General features: G+C 51.1%; 10 protein-coding genes across 10 annotated transcripts; 3 read left to right on the forward strand and 7 right to left on the reverse strand.

The window, feature by feature from the left end:
* Window positions 1–513: 513 nt before the first annotated feature.
* Window positions 514–1,101, forward strand: AA0111_g4823 (hypothetical protein; the record flags this gene model as incomplete). The annotated part of the gene is made up of 1 exon (XM_028650868.1): window positions 514–1,101. The coding sequence occupies one exon, from the start codon at window positions 514–516 to the stop codon at window positions 1,099–1,101; it is 588 nt and encodes a 195-aa protein (XP_028507637.1).
* A 159-nt stretch (window positions 1,102–1,260) lies between these two features.
* On the reverse strand, window positions 1,261–2,680 carry AA0111_g4824 (Efflux pump; the record flags this gene model as incomplete). The annotated part of the gene is made up of 3 exons (XM_028650869.1): window positions 1,261–1,713; window positions 1,773–2,336; window positions 2,408–2,680. The coding sequence occupies 3 exons, from the start codon at window positions 2,678–2,680 to the stop codon at window positions 1,261–1,263; spliced, it is 1,290 nt and encodes a 429-aa protein (XP_028507631.1).
* Window positions 2,681–2,809: 129 nt separating this feature from the next.
* Window positions 2,810–3,061, reverse strand: AA0111_g4825 (hypothetical protein; the record flags this gene model as incomplete). Its single annotated transcript, XM_028650870.1, has 1 exon — window positions 2,810–3,061. One exon carries the CDS (start codon window positions 3,059–3,061, stop codon window positions 2,810–2,812), a length of 252 nt encoding a protein of 83 aa, XP_028507632.1.
* Window positions 3,062–4,184: 1,123 nt separating this feature from the next.
* Window positions 4,185–5,665, forward strand: AA0111_g4826 (hypothetical protein; the record flags this gene model as incomplete). Its single annotated transcript, XM_028650871.1, has 3 exons — window positions 4,185–4,959; window positions 5,007–5,368; window positions 5,420–5,665. 3 exons carry the CDS (start codon window positions 4,185–4,187, stop codon window positions 5,663–5,665), a joined length of 1,383 nt encoding a protein of 460 aa, XP_028507633.1.
* A 378-nt stretch (window positions 5,666–6,043) lies between these two features.
* AA0111_g4827 (hypothetical protein) lies at window positions 6,044–7,390 on the reverse strand (the record flags this gene model as incomplete). Its single annotated transcript, XM_028650872.1, has 1 exon — window positions 6,044–7,390. The coding sequence occupies one exon, from the start codon at window positions 7,388–7,390 to the stop codon at window positions 6,044–6,046; it is 1,347 nt and encodes a 448-aa protein (XP_028507514.1).
* A 594-nt stretch (window positions 7,391–7,984) lies between these two features.
* On the reverse strand, window positions 7,985–10,013 carry AA0111_g4828 (hypothetical protein; the record flags this gene model as incomplete). The annotated part of the gene is made up of 8 exons (XM_028650873.1): window positions 7,985–8,067; window positions 8,116–8,175; window positions 8,269–8,622; window positions 8,686–9,123; window positions 9,175–9,472; window positions 9,622–9,669; window positions 9,727–9,870; window positions 9,927–10,013. The coding sequence occupies 8 exons, from the start codon at window positions 10,011–10,013 to the stop codon at window positions 7,985–7,987; spliced, it is 1,512 nt and encodes a 503-aa protein (XP_028507512.1).
* Window positions 10,014–11,217: 1,204 nt separating this feature from the next.
* Window positions 11,218–12,065, forward strand: AA0111_g4829 (hypothetical protein; the record flags this gene model as incomplete). The annotated part of the gene is made up of 2 exons (XM_028650874.1): window positions 11,218–11,362; window positions 11,419–12,065. The coding sequence occupies 2 exons, from the start codon at window positions 11,218–11,220 to the stop codon at window positions 12,063–12,065; spliced, it is 792 nt and encodes a 263-aa protein (XP_028507513.1).
* A 208-nt stretch (window positions 12,066–12,273) lies between these two features.
* Window positions 12,274–13,114, reverse strand: AA0111_g4830 (40S ribosomal protein; the record flags this gene model as incomplete). Its single annotated transcript, XM_028650876.1, has 4 exons — window positions 12,274–12,640; window positions 12,690–12,772; window positions 12,900–12,977; window positions 13,031–13,114. The coding sequence occupies 4 exons, from the start codon at window positions 13,112–13,114 to the stop codon at window positions 12,274–12,276; spliced, it is 612 nt and encodes a 203-aa protein (XP_028507712.1).
* A 457-nt stretch (window positions 13,115–13,571) lies between these two features.
* AA0111_g4831 (hypothetical protein) lies at window positions 13,572–14,531 on the reverse strand (the record flags this gene model as incomplete). The annotated part of the gene is made up of 1 exon (XM_028650877.1): window positions 13,572–14,531. One exon carries the CDS (start codon window positions 14,529–14,531, stop codon window positions 13,572–13,574), a length of 960 nt encoding a protein of 319 aa, XP_028507711.1.
* An 820-nt stretch (window positions 14,532–15,351) lies between these two features.
* AA0111_g4832 (hypothetical protein) lies at window positions 15,352–15,930 on the reverse strand (the record flags this gene model as incomplete). The annotated part of the gene is made up of 3 exons (XM_028650878.1): window positions 15,352–15,370; window positions 15,420–15,645; window positions 15,702–15,930. The coding sequence occupies 3 exons, from the start codon at window positions 15,928–15,930 to the stop codon at window positions 15,352–15,354; spliced, it is 474 nt and encodes a 157-aa protein (XP_028507710.1).
* Between the last annotated feature and the right edge of the window lie 1,384 nt (window positions 15,931–17,314).

The following is a 17,314-nucleotide window of genomic DNA, read 5'->3' on the forward strand; positions in this document are numbered from 1 at the left end:
CGGTACATTCACCCATAGCTATTCATGAAGCCACTATCGCTTATTGTTTGTAGGTGAAGACTCTGGTTCCGCATTTACGGCTCACCTGAGTGGCCAGCCAGTTCCACGTCTCCAGCGTTCACTCTCACCTCGACAACAGCAGAATCTTCCTATTGTACCGTGGGAACTGCTAGCTTCAGCAGTCCAGTTTTACGATAAATACTGTCCTCATCCTCCTTTCCTTCAAGTATCTTCATTACTCTTCTCTCACAATTCAAAGCCTTGAAGAACTTCTACCAGAACTTTCCAACACACACACTGCGCAGCAACAAGACTTTTCAGTACTTCAAACCACTTCAGTACTCATCAAATACCACAAACGTATCGCATATTACCACACGCGCGCTAAAAAAAACTTCGGTACTCACCAACGCACACCATTTTGAGCATACGTTTCGCTTGTCCTTGTTGAATACCACAACGCCTCGCACACATCAGCCTTAAAACACACATACATCAGAAATGTCTACCACTATGACTGTCACCGACCTTGAGGTCCTCAAGATCAGGTCTGCCACCCTCCTCGCATCATCCAACACTTCTCTCAAGGCCGCATCCACCTCTATCACCAAGGTCGAGAAGAAGATCCCCAAGATCGATGCCTCCACCACCAAGCTCAAGAAGGACGTCACCAAACTACATGACAGCCAGAGCAACCTCAAGGCCACCGTAGAGTTCCCTGAGATGGTCGCCAACGCTGCCGCCTTGGAGCAGGCACTTTCAACGATCCGCGTCCTCAAAATGCTCAAGAAGGAAGCGATCGAGGAGAAGACAAAATGGCAGAAGAAGTACAACGAAGCCGCTCTCGAAGCTCTGAGAGCTAAGAAGGAGAACAAGTCGCTCATCAAGACTGTCGCCGAGCAGAGTTTGGCAATCGACGACATACGCTCCGAGGTCGAAGTGTACTTCAAGGAGTCAGCTGAAAGCTACAAGAGGCGTGAGGCATCGCACGAGGCGTATGCAGCTGAGCTTGAGGAGCTCCTCGATGTGCAGCGGACCGACAAGTATGCTCAAGCAAACAAGATCCAGTGCGTAGCATCTTCGAAGCTCTGGAGTAACTGAGTGTCTCCTGGGGGTAGTTTGGGAAATCGTTTTTATGGTTCGGTGCGGCGCGAGGGCTTTTTGGTATACTTGTTGGGTTGGAGTTCTTGGGTTCAAGGCTACGCGAACACCTTCTGGCGTACTCATAGTTTGTTTACAATGCATGATTATTGACAACGTCTACTGCAAACCTCTCCAACTCATCTTCCTAAGTGTAGCCCCATAGAACCAAAGCCCTATCGGCATCACTATCCCCAATGTCATTGTCAAGAATGCTAATAGACTGTTTCCCCATCCCAAACCCAATGTCTCATACATCTGTGGTGCAAAAAGCGGAAAGCTAAAGCCACACATTGTCCTCATAAAGGCTCCAACACTTGCTGCCGATGCTGCATAACGTGCCTCGTATGCGTCAGTGGTGTAGGCTTGCGAACACTGGAAGCCGATGATCAGGCCGATGGCGAGGATGACGGCGCCGAGGTTGGGAACGATGAAGTGAACTTCGTTCTGGGCACTCCAGCCGTAGATAAAGAGACCGATAGGACAAACAACGCCCGCTATAAGCATAGGCGGCACGCGGAACTCGGGTAGGCCTTCGGTAAGGTTGTAGTACGTCTTCATACGTGCGTACAGCTACTTCGATGTTAGCGTTGCATCTTCAGCATCAGTGAAGTTGTAGATGAAAAACGTACCCCATCCATGAGCGGATGCGAAATCTGCAACCCAATCATGAAGCCCAAGCAAAGCGACAGGTAGTTGAGCGATGCATGCCCAGTGTCCATATCATAAACGTCCTCAAAGACCATCGGAAAGGTTGAAAGCATGAGGTACATGACGCCGTACAAGAATGCGCGATAGATCGAGGGTGCCTGGGTGGCAGGATGTGTGAACATCATGATGAAGGGCAGGATGAGCCTCTTTCTCAAAATCTTGCTCATGCGATCACCTGTCTCAAACTCTGTCCGCACGACTACATCGTTCCTTATGCCTTTCATCGCCTTTCTAACCGCTTTAGCTTTCTTAGCGAGGATGGCCGGGGCGAAGGTCTCGGAGAGGAAGAAGAACGCTGTGACCTGAACAAAGACAGTGAAGATAGAGGTGGCCCAGAAGATCCAACGCCAGCTTACGCCCTCAGATATGTAGGCACCGCATATGGGAGCTACGCAGGGCGCCAGCCATGTCAGGATACCATAGATGGCTTGGCCTTTCCCGCGTTCTTCTTTCGACCAGGTATCAGCGAGAACACCGTTGCACAACTGCAATAATATCAGTCTTGCTCTCTTTGTCTCCTAACGAATTTTTGAAAGCGAACAGGGATTATACATACAGCTTGCGGCGCCGCTCCGCCAAGACCACTCAAGAACCGAAAAGCAAGCATCTGCTCCTTGGTCCGCGCAAACCCACAACATGTGTTGAAAAGCAGATACACAAGATTGGCATACTGCAACACGGTAACGCGTCCGAAGATCTCGCTTAAAGGTGCCAAGACGAAAGGTCCTTGAGCGTAGCCAAGGAGGAAGATGGTCATGACCAGCTGGCGCATGAATCCTTCCGGTATATCAAAGTCATCTCCTATATCCGGCAACGCAGGTGTTACCATAGTCGACGAGAAAGGTGAGATGAATGTAAAGAGTGACACGAGTATTGTAGCTACCCATTTGCGTTTGTTGCTCCAGTTGAGCGGGTTGCGAGGGTCGTTCGGGCCGTCCCAGGTAATCCACACGTCATGTTAGTGGCAGTGCCATAAGAGATCTGAAACACCTACAATGATGTCGTCGCCTTTCGGAAGACCCTCTTCCATGATTTCTTGGCCGGCTTCGTAGCCCGAGTTTTCTTCTTGCTGCCACTGTCGGAACAGACGTTCGGTGCTAACGAGCGGATGATTATCACCCTCGAACGAGAACCTTGGGAGTTCCAAGGACTCGCGTGCGCTCCTGTGGTCTACCGAGGGTCTACCAAGCAATCTGCCTTTAAAATTCATGGTGAGTAACGAGTGTCGAAACAGAACGAATGAAACGTGATGATAGCGAACGGAGCTTGATGATACCTTTTCGTGTTACAGGCGCAGATCGCCTGCATATAATTTCAAAATTTCTCTGCCAACTACCACAAATCGAGGCAGTGCCAAAGGGGCGCTCACCAAGCGGAGGCTGTTCAGGATGCGAAAAGTACTATACGACCTAATGACCTCAAGGTACAGTATCAAACGTGTAGCGCAAATGCCACGCTCCAAGAACAATGGACTTGAGATGCCGAGTCACAGGTCAATAAGGCTGCGGTGAGACATATGCCGACGTTGTGTTCAAGAATAGAAACCTGTCGCGTGAGCACATGGTAGCCACTGCGTCTTAGATCTATCGTGACCAATAGCAATGTAGCGGGTGCTGCCACGAGATCGCAAGCTTTTTTGTGGTGGAGACTGATCATCGATAACAGCCTTCTTTGTAGACGTCAGCTAGCTGGCTGTGCTCGGGATTTTCCGCCAAGAAGGTACAACTTGGTTTTTCGCTAAACCGCTTGGTGAAGATACGCGCAATCGCCGCGATTGGCCCGAACCGAGACCCTCAAGGAAAGTCAAGAACTTTGGCTCTGCGGAACTATCACTGATTGAGTTCTCAAGAAGAGCCAACCACAAACTAGAGCTATACACATGGTAGAACGCATACTAGCAGGGCTGTGCCTTTGTAGTCGTAATATCCGGCTATGCTGCGAGACCAGGAGCTTAGAAATGCGGACTTGATGTTTAGTAAAGGTGTAGATACTTGCATCTTGAATGACGTTGTTGCCATGGTCCTGAGGCTGGAAGCGATACCTTAGGTGGCACTTCCAAGTGGTGCACCGGAAATAGCTCTACGGGCTATGTCGTGTGCTGTTCATCGTGAAAGTGTGCAACTCCAGACGAGCAGAGTCTGGGTCGAAGATATAAGTATGTCGTATGTCCAGAGAAAGATGGTATCCAATCACACACAACCGGGTTGACATTCACTCTACATTACCACATTTCCACTTTCGCTTTTCGAATTCATTATCAATCGACCGACGTCCTACTCTATTAGCGACAGCCGTGAGCATACTACCCACCCTTATTTCTTCGAACAGCCAGCATGATCGCCAGCGTACCAACAAGCATGGAGCTCGGTGTACACGGTGCACCGAAAGCGTCGCCAACACTTCCGCCTCAACTCCCACGATTACTTTCGCTGAAAACTCTCAACTTACCGCAACAGCAAGTAGACGACCTTGTGAACCCGGCATCGGCGGTGCTGTCGACTCCAGCATCAGAAATCCTGGGCGGGCACCCACTCAGGATTCTGGTCGCACCATCAGGGTTCAAGGAGAGTCTAGGCCCAGAGCACGTGGCCGATGCGATCGAAGCAGGAATCCGGAAGGTACTGGACGGCAATTCCGTTATTCTGCGCAAGCTTCCTCTGCACGATGGCGGAGAGGGCTTTGCTCGAGCTCTAGTAGCGGCTCATGGCGGATCGATTGTTGACGTGCCAGTCACGGGCCCTACCGGATCATTGGTCCAATCGCACCTTGGTTTTATTGGCAAAGACAAGAAGACGGCTGTGTTGGACATGGCAGCAGCTGCAGGCCTTCGTTTAGTGCCAAAGGACGAGCGCGACCCAACAATAACCACGACTTACGGGGTCGGAGAGTTGATTAGGGAGGCGCTTGACGCAGGGTCCACAAAGATCGTCATCGGTTGTGGAGATTCTGGGACCTCAGATGGAGGGGCGGGGATGCTCCAGGCTCTTGGTGTCCGATTACTTGATGCAGATGGCAAGGAGCTGCCCAAGGCTGGCGGTGGTCGGTCGTTGGCACACTTAGCCAGCATCTGCTGGGACGGTGTACACCCCCGGTTACGAAAGACTGCTGGTAAGTCGCCTAGCCCAACTTACATACCTGTTTTAACCCCATACCAGTTGAGAAGGTCCAAATAGAGGCCGTATGCAATGTCAAGAACGTATTATGTGGCCCCAAAGGCGTCGCGCGAGTGTATGGCCCGCAGAAGGGGGCCACGCCTGAGCAGGTCGATATGCTTGCAGCATCCCTTGAGCGGCTGGCGCAAGTTGCTCAGTCGACACTTGGAGAGGACATCTCTCAGACCCCAGGCAGCGGTGCCAGCGGTGGTCTTGGAACCGGTTTGATGTTGTTCGGCACTACACTACGCGCCCGCGCTGAAGCCATCAATGAGTACTTCGAATTCGATCAGGTTTTCGAAAACCGGTGGGATTTTGTCATTACCGCAGAGGGCTCCCTGGATTTTCAGTCACCGAACGGAAAGGTCAGTCAATCTTTTATTGTCGCTCCCTTTGCACTTTGCTGACGACGACAGATGACGACTGAAATTGCTCGGCGCGCAAAGAAGAACGGTGCGCAAGTCGTTGCACTAGCCGGCACCATCGGAGAAGGCGCAGATGGCTGCTACGGTGCTGGCATCAAAGCCTTCACAAGTATCCTCCGAGAGCCGGTAACCCTGGAGCAAGCGATCGGCCAGACAGAGGCATTGGTCAAGGACGGCGCCGAGAAGGTGATGCGCATGATTATGGTAGGGTTGGCTCTTGGACGACGGCATCACTGAGAGCGGTGTCGCATGCACTGCCTGGAACAAGAGTTCTTGGTGCCTTGGTAGTGCCGCGATGGCGTGGTCCCCCAACAGGAAAGTTTCTCAATAGCATTCTAGATTTAGCAAGCAATGATAATGAAGTAATGATGAGCACTGTTGTTGGAGTCCGCAAAGGGAGGAGGTTGGTAGGAACGCGTCATGTCGCGTGTCTACGAGTTTGTTCAGCCGCGACTGCTTTCCACACTAACTCAACGGTAGCGTCGTTGCTGCTCCAACTAACACAATTCCATCAAGAGCAATTTCTGGTCACATGAGCACAACGTAGACAGTTTACTGAGGTCAGAAAATGATACATCACTACTGCTATTCACACAAACGGCTGTTGAGACACTGCTATATCCAATCGGCTGGGCTCTTCAGGTTCTTCTCCTTTTCCATTCCTTTCGTCTCCCTCGCCTTTTCATTAACACTCTCCATCTCGAATCCAGCAACCTTCTTGTACACCCTTCCAATCTCCTCCAACTCCTCTTTTGGAATGACATCGTACACATTCTTGAAGCCATCCGGTGCCCTTTCCTCCGCAAGTTGCAAGACGTGATCAGGACCGTTCGCTCGATTTGCCATGACGATCTTTGCGGTAGGCGGCAGCCTCTCCAACTCGTATGCTTTCAGTGCACCAGCAATATCTGAAGTGTTGTTGGAGAGGTGCTTGGCAAGTGTCTCCGCGTCGATGATAGCTTGAGATGCGCCATTGGAACCGATGGGGTACATAGCGTGCGCTGCATCGCCCATGAGCGTAAGACGACCGAACGACCAGGCTTCTACAGGGTCGCGATCAGACATGGGAAACTCGAAGACCTTCTCTGTGCTGTTGATCAAGTCCTTCATCTCCAAACCTCCGCATCTCCATGTCTCAAACGGACCTGCGAAAACGTCTTTCTTGACAGCCTTAGTCCAGTCTGTCTTTGGTGGTGTCAGGTCCACGTCATCTTTGTCGCGTATGCGCAACTCAGCGATCCAGTTTACGAGGCTTTTGCCTTTGTCAGCTGATCTTTGGCTGATGGGGTATGCGATAAATTTCTGGTCGGCGTGGCCTGCCCATACCATGCTTGCGCCTGTCAAGTACTGCTCGCGCTCAATGCATCCACGCCAAAGCATGCGTCCTGAGAAGCGTGGTGGTCCTTCGCCAGGGTAGAGAAGTCTCCTGGCCGTGGAGTTGATTCCATCAGCAGCGATAAGGATATCGCCTGTTACACTTGACTCGTCCACTGGCGCACCGTCCCTCCTGTGCGAAAATCGTGCTGTGATGCTCTCATCGTTCTGATCGAATCCAGCCAAGGCGTGGTTTAGGCGAAGAACATCATTGCCAAGACGCTCCTTTACAGCGCTCAGAAGCAACATCTGGAACTCTCCGCGATGGATCGAGAATTGAGGCACCTCGTATCCTGCATCCATGCCTCTAGGCTCGCTGAGAATGGAATCGCCATGGCGATTGTAGAAGTTCAGCTCTTTTGTCTTGATGCCCGTCTTCTCCAGTGCTTCAAGTAAACCTAGATTCCGCAGAATCAAAACTGCGGACGGCTGGACATTGATGCCAACACCGAGCGTTGTGAGCGTCGACGCTGTCTCGAAAATCTGAATGTCGCTGAAGCCGGCGGCATGGAGCGCTAGCGCAGTGGTCAATCCACCGATACCGGCGCCTGCGATGAGGATTTTTGGCTGCGTGTCCAAGAACGGCATGTTGGGAAACACTTATGCAGAGTCGATATATAGTCAAAGGAGAGGGAATCTCGCAGTCAGAGGCAAGATACACAATACTCACTACCAAGTCGGTCCTACTCCCGCGTGTTTGTGGAGAAATTACGTTAAAAGTGCTCTTGAACATACTGCCGATTTTAGCTGCCGCGGCTCGAATGTAGCCGTAGTAGAGCAATACCCAGTATTTCCTCTCGTCCCGCAACAATATTAGCCTCATCACCGGTATTCGCATGTATTTCGGGCACTCTTCGTGTGGAGTGTGGGGAAGATAGAGGGTCAAGTAAACTAGTCGCCCATGCCATGGCCGAAATCGGTTGGTCGGTCGATCGCCCACGAGAGCCTTGCAACACTCCAGTGCACTCAAAGAATACATCTCAAACTTTGACATCGAACAAAATGTATTGAACTCTAATCGAAACACAATTGAAGAAAGTCCCAGAGCTTAACAATTGTAGCGTCGTAGAGGAACATAATTAATAACTTGGTATCTTAAACAACAAAACCGTCTTCTCCATGTGAGCATAACCTTAAAATGATCCAGCATTACATCCCTTATCCACAGCCAGACGACTCTGACTAAGGAGCATAATCCTCATTACCATCTTTGTCGTATCTGACATACTTAACCCTGTCCATACCATGCGTAGCCCGGAGGTGGCCTAGGGAATTAGTAAAGCTTAGATGCTTGTCACGACGATGATGCTTACAGTTGTCAGGAAATGAGCAATAGCCTTGATCGCGCTCGAGGGCGCATTGATGGCCGAGATCTGAAGTCGAAATGTTAGCGGCACTGTGAATGTATACCAAGGTGGCCGTAATGATGGTGGGCTCTGAAATCCTCTTGATCACTATGTACTTACAGCAGTCAATGTTTTCACAGTAGCGGTTCTTACAAGCCAAACTGCGTGTTTTATAGCGCAAAGCGTTCAGTTCAGCCGTTGTAAGCTTCGGCTCATGCTGGAAGTGACAGAACTTTCCATTCTCGCAGTGACCGCCAAGGTGCCAGTGATTACACATCTTCTTGCCTACTTTTTTCATGCGTGCTTCAAGCGAAGCTACAGCGGAAGGATCTTTTGGTGGCAGTGGTTCGTCAAGCCGTTGTCCACCTTTGTTGTAATAAGCATACTTCTTCTTAGTATTTTTCTTAGTAGCAGTTGTAGTCGGTACGACGGAAATGTTGCCGTTTTCAGGAGCACCAGATTTGCCCACAATGGCTAAGGGATTTGAGTCAGCCGTACGTCGTCTCGTATTTGATACGATTGTGCTATGTTACTTACCCCACGAAGAGTCGCCGTTAGATTCACTAGGTGTGGCCGCTGACACCGGAGTGACGCTAGGCGAGGGAGACACCACTGGGGCCCTCGAGATGAACGTGGGCGACGTATTGTTGTCGTTTGTGACGGAACGAGAGAGGGGCTGCGGCTGTGCTACAGGCTGCACCGGCGACTGCACGGCCAACTGACCGAAGCCGTTGGTAGGGGGCGTATAATCGGGCAGGGGCTCGTTCCTGAAGACGTCGTCGAAACGAGTGCGTTTGAAGTTGACTAAATCCGTGAATCCACGGTAAGCTGGTGTTGTCTCCAGAAGTGTGATCCGGCCGGCTTTGGCGGCATTGTGTTTGAAGTGTTCGAGATTTAGGAGATATCCTGCGTCATGGCAGCCACCAAAGATGATGTGACGGCAGGTGGGATTGTCGCTAAAGGTGCGAAGCATTTCTGCAGACAACATGTCAACGCTAGTCACTATAATCGGGAGAAATGTAGTACCCTTAATCTTGTGGTCGGCCCTCTCCTTTCCGTGACCGACGTCGATAACACTAAATAAGGGTTGATTGACGCTGAAGCGCTGTGCAAAGACTCGCAATTCCTGTGGACTTCGAAGAAGGCCAACCGATGCCAGCTTTTGTGAAAGCTTATCGAGACTTAGATAGACTTGGACCATAATCGGCCAGTTACCGGAATTGTTGTAGAGCGAAGCAACATGGTCGCGCATTGCATGGTACAATCGTGATGCAGCTTCCGACCCACCGTCGCCACCAGCGGCTTGAAGTAACGCATCTTGAAACTGCAGATGAACAGTCAACAACTAGAATCATGGGTGGGTTGACTGTGCCGCGATATCATGTGAACGTTATCGACCATGCAAGGGCCCAAATCGATAAACTGTTGCCAGGATAGACGGAAGATTAGACTCAGAGGCCTGGAAATACTTACGATAGCTCCATCACCATCAATAAGTGCCAATACAAACGAACTCGCTTCCTGCAGCCTCAATCAGCACACAAACCTGCAAGGCTGAGTTTCCAGCGAGTAACGCACAAGCTGACGTTCGTAATCCCCCACCAAACCCTGTTTCTCTTCAACGGTTCTCTGGTAGTTTCGCCTGATATCCCTTTCACTCAAATAATCATTCTTCAAATTGCCGTGTTCTTCAGACAAGGCTTGATACTTTGCTAGAATTTCCTATTCCTCTGTCAACGTTTATCGCACGGTCGAACACGCGACTCAGCGACACGTACGCTAACGAAATGCTCTCTGGCCTCATCAGATGCGCGGAAGGTTTGCATTTGATGGACGAACCGCTCGTAGTCGCTGTAATTAGACATGATGACGGAGAGCCTGGTATCGTTTAAAAAAAAAGTGCTCGGCCGTGGTTCAGTGCGGGTAAGGTGAGCTGAAGGCAGCACTCGAGATAATGCGTGCAGAGTGGAAGAGGGTCCGGGCGGGAAGCCTAGACTGAAAGAGTGCGGAGCGGGGCGATCACATCCACCTTGTGTAGAATCAAACACCCAGGTTCACTGCGCTTTGTTGCAAGGAAATCAGGCTGGTACTTGCATGAGAAAAGATGTCATAAAGCGTCGAGATTCTCAAACAGTTTTGGTAGATATGCTGTTGGTAGATTTGTAGTAAATGTGTTGTTTCTCTCAACAGGGCGCAGCTCTTTTTCGTGCATGAGCTGCAACGGTGGGCCATGGGAGGCACAGGCGAGCGTATCGCCGTCTACCCTTTTGTGTGACACAGAACATTATTGACAGCACACAGCCCGATGGCACGACGAGGCAAGAATGTTCTAGAGCTTGTAGAGTGACTGCAGGTGTGCCTCAGAGGATTAGGTAACGTTGGATCAGCGAATAGCGGAGATGACGATGGGACGTCCTTGAACAAACAAGACACGACAGGTGCGTCAAGATTCTTGGACAGCGTGAGTGTCTCCGGTCATCAACGACAAGCCTGACGAACAGCTGAACGCACCTAAACGAGAAGCTAGCTATAGCTCACTATGACTGGTGGAAGCGAATCGAAGCAGGCGTAGAGCGAGCGAGAGGACCTTATAGCGACTGGGGTTTGACAGCAAATGACCAAAGCTTTAAGAATATTTGTTGCATACACAGTATGAATTGTGTTTACTGATAGTGTTATATTGGAAGTGGAACCAAAGGGCTGAAGGGCGTGAATAACGCGTAGCAGAAGGTAGCCCGACGCGTATCTTCGCATTGCTCGGACTCATTGCTCGGTCTCGGTGCGATTCCGCGTCTGATCCGCGTCTGATGTCAGCATAAACGGTACCTTTGAACCAACCTTAACCCCACAATGACGCCAAACAATCTGCACGAGTGCCTCCAGCTGCAATGGCACGTAAAGCTGACATGGGGTACTCTCGCCCTACTTATAACCGCCCACTAGGGCAGCAATTGCAGCTGCATGCTTCGCATTTCCTCTCGACCTCTCCGCACCCTCTACAGCTTTCACGAGCTACCTAAACACTACAGCCAAGGCTCAATTGCGATTCGATATCACACCACCACCACCATGTCTGCGAACAAGAAAGCACGCACCCAACCTCCGTACGAACTGTTGTACTGGCCTGGCATTCCAGGACGCGGAGAGTTCATTCGCCTGGCGTTCGAAGCAGCAGGCGTCTCCTACAAAGACGTTTGCAATGAGTCTGAGGACGGTATGCAGCATAAAGCCACATCCCACTCTGTACTGCCCTAGCTAACAACTTGGTAGGCATGAAAATCATCGGCACCCTCACCGACCAGTCCTCCACAGGCTCCGATGGCAACCCTCCCGTCTTCGCACCACCTGCTCTGCGCGTTCCCGGCGAAGGCAAGAACGGCGCTGCGCTGGTTCTCTACCAGACGCCATCGATCCTCTCTTACCTTGGCGACAGGCTTGGTCTCAGTGGCGCAGACGAAGCAGAGAAGTCGTGGATCCTGTCGCATACTCTGACGGCGCTGGACGTCAACAACGAAGCCCACGACACGCACCACCCCGTTTCGATGAGCTTATACTACGAGGACCAGAAGGAGGAATCGCTCAAGAAGGCTACCGACTTCCGCGAGAAGCGCATTCCCAAGTTCCTGAAGTACTTTGAGCGCGTGCTCAAGGGCAATGAGGCGCAGGGACAGGGCAAGTTCCTGGTTGGGGATGGTCTCAGCTATGCCGACCTTACAGTCTGGCATGTGCTGAGCGGATTGGAGTTTGCCTTTCCCAAGGAAATGGAGGCAAGGAAGAAGGACTACCCACTCTTGTTTGGAACCTTCTATGACAGCGTCAAGGAGACCAAGGGAATCAAAGAGTACCTAGCTAGCGAGAGGCGGAAGGAGTTCAGCATGGGTATCTTCAGGCATTACCCTGAGCTGGACCGACAGTAGACAGATGAGCATGCCAGGGCACAAGCACCATCACAGTAAAAGAAATCAATTGCAAGTGGTATCTTGAAGGGGTGCCTAATACAGGCTCATATCATCTCATTCTCATTCCTTTTTGATGCCGGTACATGACGCATAACCGAAGCCCTGCCGTACTCCTGACCCATGTAGATATAACGAGATCGATCAAACCCAACGAACCCGCCTACATCTAGTAGTCGGTCTGCTGGCTCTGGGGGAACTCGAAGTTGACGCCCTTTCCAGTGAGGCGCTTGTAGACCTCGCTGTAGGTGTCGAGCCTGTAGTCAACACCACCGCGCTCCTTCTCGTCAAGGACAACCTTGAGGATCTTGCTGCCGTCCTCACGGGTACGGAGACGCTTGCCGACAATCTCGACGGGGAAGACGAGGTCGGTCAGGATGGCGTCGTGGACAGCGGTAAGAGTCCGGGACTGGGGACGCTTCTGGGTCTGGTTGGAGCGCGAGCGGTTGGAGCGCTTGGGGCGGGGGAGAATGCGGCGGGAAGCAACGATCAGGACGTGGCGGTCAGAGAACTTCTTCTCGAGCTCACGGGTGAGACTGAGAGATGTTAGTATGGGAATTCGTTCACTTCATAAATAGGACATACCGCTGCTGGGCCTTGTGCCATCCGGACAGAAGGGGAACAGGGACGAAGATGACAATAGCCTTGCGTCCGTGGCCAACCTCGATCTAAGAATCCTGGTGTCAGCTTGATGTTGCTGCCCAGTGCCCACCGCCTCTTCAATATATGGGTATGGGTGTAGGTAGGTGTGTAGGCGACGCTCGATAGCGCATGGTGGTGTTCGGGTTTTCATACCTCGCGAGCAGAGACGAACTGGAGAGGGCGCAGAGAAGCCTTCAGGTCGGGGACATTGTTCTCGAGGTCAGTCAACGCCTGTCGTGCGTGTTAGTGCTGGTCGCCCATGTGCAATTGACGGGCAAACTTGCGCTGGCGATGCTGGTCTCGATCTCAGAGGGGTTCTGCCTCGACGGGCTGTTGGGCGCGATCTTGTTCAGAGAGTTGGCGGACATTTTGGCGGCTTGATGTCGAACTGGTCGGAGTCTGAAAGTTCGAGGTCGATTGCGAGAGACGAAATCACTCACAGCAGGTGGGCGTCAAGCGAGGCGCTAGTCTTGTTTGGGTGCTTAGCGTAAGCTCTAGGTTCAGCAAGGCGCCGTGGACGCAGTTGAACACGAACACAATAATTCATCGCCGACATTCCGAAATAAGCCCCACCTGCTTTGCTTTGCCATTGACAACCATCACCATCACTTGGCTGTCGCTTGATCAATAATCTGTCTCTAATCTCAGGCTTACATACAGAACAAACCAGTGCAGTACTTGATTTTGATATTGCTGTAACCACTGTCTATGTCTATTCCAAGGGGTATTGTTCATTTCGCTAGGCTATACGTTCGCAGGAGAACGCATATGAATCTTTCATGCCTTTTCAATCGCTTCTGCAGACTAGGTATACCTGGGTAGGACTCAATGTTCCTCCAGCACATCCTCGCAATTTGCCTGCTGCACAATCTGGTTCCTGATCTCCTTCATGGCTTCCCAGCGTTTCGCTGCCTCCTTCTTGCCAGCGCGGGTCTTCATCATCTCCGGATATCGAGCATGACGCTCGTCTGCTATATGTACAATCCGTCGGACCGTACCAGTACCACGTGGCTCAGTCACACCTCCGTACACTGCCCCGCGTACGATGCCGACTGCGCCTAAGCCATCGAGACGATCGGCATCTTGAACGAATTGAAGGGCAGGATAAGCGGCACATTGTTGGGCAACCATAACCGGATTTCGAATCTCGCGTGTGAAAGATACCAGGGCCGCAATGTGCGAAGCAGGACCCCAAATGTACGGCGGGCACTCGGGTGCGGACTCTCTAATGAACGACTCGATAAAATCTCGCTGTTGCTCCTGATCAGCTTCATCAGTTTCCATCTTGACTAGCTCATCCGAGAGGTATTTTCCATCTCCGATATCGTGCACCATAGCCGCCACGAAGACAACTAGGGGATCGACGTTCCGGAACACTTCACGATCCTTCTCCGCATGCCAGAGGCGATGTGCATTCATGACTACGCGTTGGACGTGCTCGAAGTCATGAGAAGGGTCGTAAGCTGAGGAGTTCATCTTAGTGCGGACGGCGATGTTGATCTTCTCGAACCAGCGCCTATCCTTGTCAGCTATCACAGCACCGTCCATCAGTTTGTCAAGAGATATGAGTCGCGTATCACGTTCGTCGTTTCGACGCTTAGTATTGCTCTTCACCGAGCTCAGTGGCGATGAGCTATGGGAAGAAGGAAGCTGGTCCGCGACTGAGGATATTGTCTCGTAAGATGATTTGGAAGTCCCCGATGGTTTTCCGAAGCTGGACATGCGACGGTGGATGTTCTTGAAGACTCCGTCTGCCTTGCTGGTCTTAGTTTTGTCCTGAGACATGGTGACTAAATAGGAGTATGCAGGGCTTGATTGACTGTACGAGTGGATCTTGATGATCGATCCGGTTCAGAGTTGATAGTAAGGAATAGAAATTGCTCGGGAAATATGGAGGAAAGATCGTCGGTTTTATTGTATGGAAGAGCTTGAACGTGCACTTGGGAGAAATGCTACAGTGTAGTTTCACTTTTCTTCGTGTCTGCTGCATCTCAAGCTCCTGTTTGGTAGGTGAATTAACCTCCACTGTTACGGCAACTCAGTTTGCAACGTGGCCAAGCTTTACAAAGCGCTCGCTACAACTCATGGAACGGCCGCGTGGCATTGGAGTATGCCGACTCAGTGCTGCTGCACAAGTATCACATCTTGCGACTCGTGGTTGTAGTCTAGATGCTACGTACACAATGCCTCGCACGGCTCTGCTGCCAATCACTCAGCTAGGTGACGGCAACCGCTGGATTGCTGGCCCAGTGTATTGGCGAATCTGTTTGAACATACTAACTGACACAGCCTATAAAAGAGTCGAGTACATAGTCTTGAATATTATGATGTTTGTATTACTATTCCAGAAAGAGGTATGTCAACCATCGAGTAAGAGACAAAAGAAACCCCTACATAACTCCTCGCTGATTGGGATATACATGTTAATTCATAGTTGGACAAGGATGCGATCAAACTTGCTAACAAGTCCTCCAGCATGGCTTCCGACAGCACAACTCAAGCATAGCCAAAGAATGGCTGGTATCTCTGACAACCTTCGTGTAAAGCTTTTCTCGTATGATGGGGTATGATATCGATTGGATGGTGCTGTGTGATAAAGAGACGCTTAGACTCGCGAGCCACGACTGTAGTGTTGTTAGCTAGAGCTTCACAAGATAACGACGAAAGACTTACCCAGCAGCACGGCCCTTAAGGCGATGTACTGTCAATATTCCAAGGATAGCAGTCGCCAACCAAAGGATCATGGACAAGAAGGAGAAGGCCTGAGCAGCGCGCCATTGACCGCATGAGTTGTTGCGGCTAAAGGATACACCGCTCCAAGCCCATGCACTACCACAGCCGCGGTCGTTGAACCAGCTAACAAGGAGTCCGAAGACAGCGGCCCAACCGGCTGTGAATACTGCGCGACAATTGTTAGTAGTTGTTCCAATCATCGTGGAGGATCTCTGCACTCACTAAAGTCGGATGTGTAGCCGGTGATACTAGAGCTGGTGGGGATAGCCCAGATGACGGCGAAGAGAATGGAAAGCGAAGACCAAATTATGGCGAAGATCAAACGACCTAGAGGTCCGACATGATATCGCGATCGTTGGTAAACAAAGTATGCTGATAGACCCAAGACGATAGCAGCGAAGACCCATTGCGCCGTGCGCAGGATGATTGAGAGAAGACGTGTGAAGAGCATCCTTATCAGATGAGTAGATCGGAATGGATAGTCGGTGTCTTTGGTGAACTGATATTGCGATGCTGGCAAGACTCGGTAGTTGAACTGATGCTTCGTGGTAACAGTATGTGTTGGCCTACTGCAGTATATATACACCTGGCGCCCACGACTGTGCCTTGCTTCGTCAGAGGAACCACCAACAAACGTCAGCCACGACCATTGCGTAGCATTCTTGGCATCCAAGAACGGCCGACAGTCACACAACCGTAGGGTTTGTGGTTTCTCGGCCTCGTCAGCCACGCATGTTTTCTGTCTCTGAATAGTGTGGCTAGTGCAGTGGAGCCGCATAGCCGTGCAGATCGCTGGCCTTTAGCGCACTCGCTTTGGTATGAGATCATTGTGTCTTGGTTATCCCTGCCAGGACGCGTGGCGCATGCGAGTGTGGCGCTGCCATTTGTTGACGCTGTCGGATATTAAGAGCAAGAACCTTGCATCGTGATTGCCGATAACCGCATAGTTTTGGTGTTTTCTTGACTGTTGATGGCCTGGACCGATGACGATGAAAGTTTGGACTCTGACCTAGGAAGTGTTGAAGCGACAGCAAGTTATTGCAAATGAGTACAGGATCGGCTCAGATGAAAAGCAACCACATGCCACGTACCCATGCGTTTCCTGGGGTGTCTTGCTGTGGCAGTTACTTCCTGTCTTCGTACGTCGTCAAGAGACGTTAGAGCCCAAAGACGACGCTCCATCTTCCATGTAGCGACCACGTAATAACCCGGTATCTTGGGAACAGGCACAGGACAGAGCCAATCACTTTCGGAGTCGCAAGAATCAAGGAAGACAGTTGTCGCGAACCTCTGGGGGATCCTTGATTTCCAAAGTCGTTGTGTCCTATCTAGTCGTGCGCTGCGTAGGGCTGCGCTGGGGCCAAGCCACTGCATTACGCATGATAAGGCCGAAGTGAACTCTACCTAGGTAGGGTCTCAAACCTGGTACCTGTCTCGATTTGGAAAGGAGTGACCAAGTTCTCCCATCGCGTGTACGGGTTGCAAAAAAGTAATGAGCGACAGCTGTTAGTATCTCTCTGTCGAGCCTGCAACATGCGGTAGACCGACTGACAGCATGTATATAGCAAGACGATCGCAAAGTCTAGGAAGTTTAGGTGAAAGTTCTTGGGCCATCTAAAATCAGTACGCATGTCGATTTGATGTAGAACGGAGCCCGAAAAGGTATCGTGACCCTTAGAAGGGTCAAGGTTAGTTAATGACGCGCAGTCCCTCCTCGCAGCGAGCACGCGACAGCTCTTCGACGCGTCTTCTTCTTCTCCGACGTTCTCATCACCACACTCTTTCACCAACCGCGATCGTGAAACAGTGAAATCCAGTAGCTGTCAGGGCTTTGA

The sequence above is a fragment of the Alternaria arborescens genome (genome assembly GCF_004154835.1).
Source record: "Alternaria arborescens strain FERA 675 chromosome Unknown contig_9, whole genome shotgun sequence".
In the NCBI taxonomy this organism is placed as follows: domain Eukaryota; kingdom Fungi; phylum Ascomycota; class Dothideomycetes; order Pleosporales; family Pleosporaceae; genus Alternaria; species Alternaria arborescens.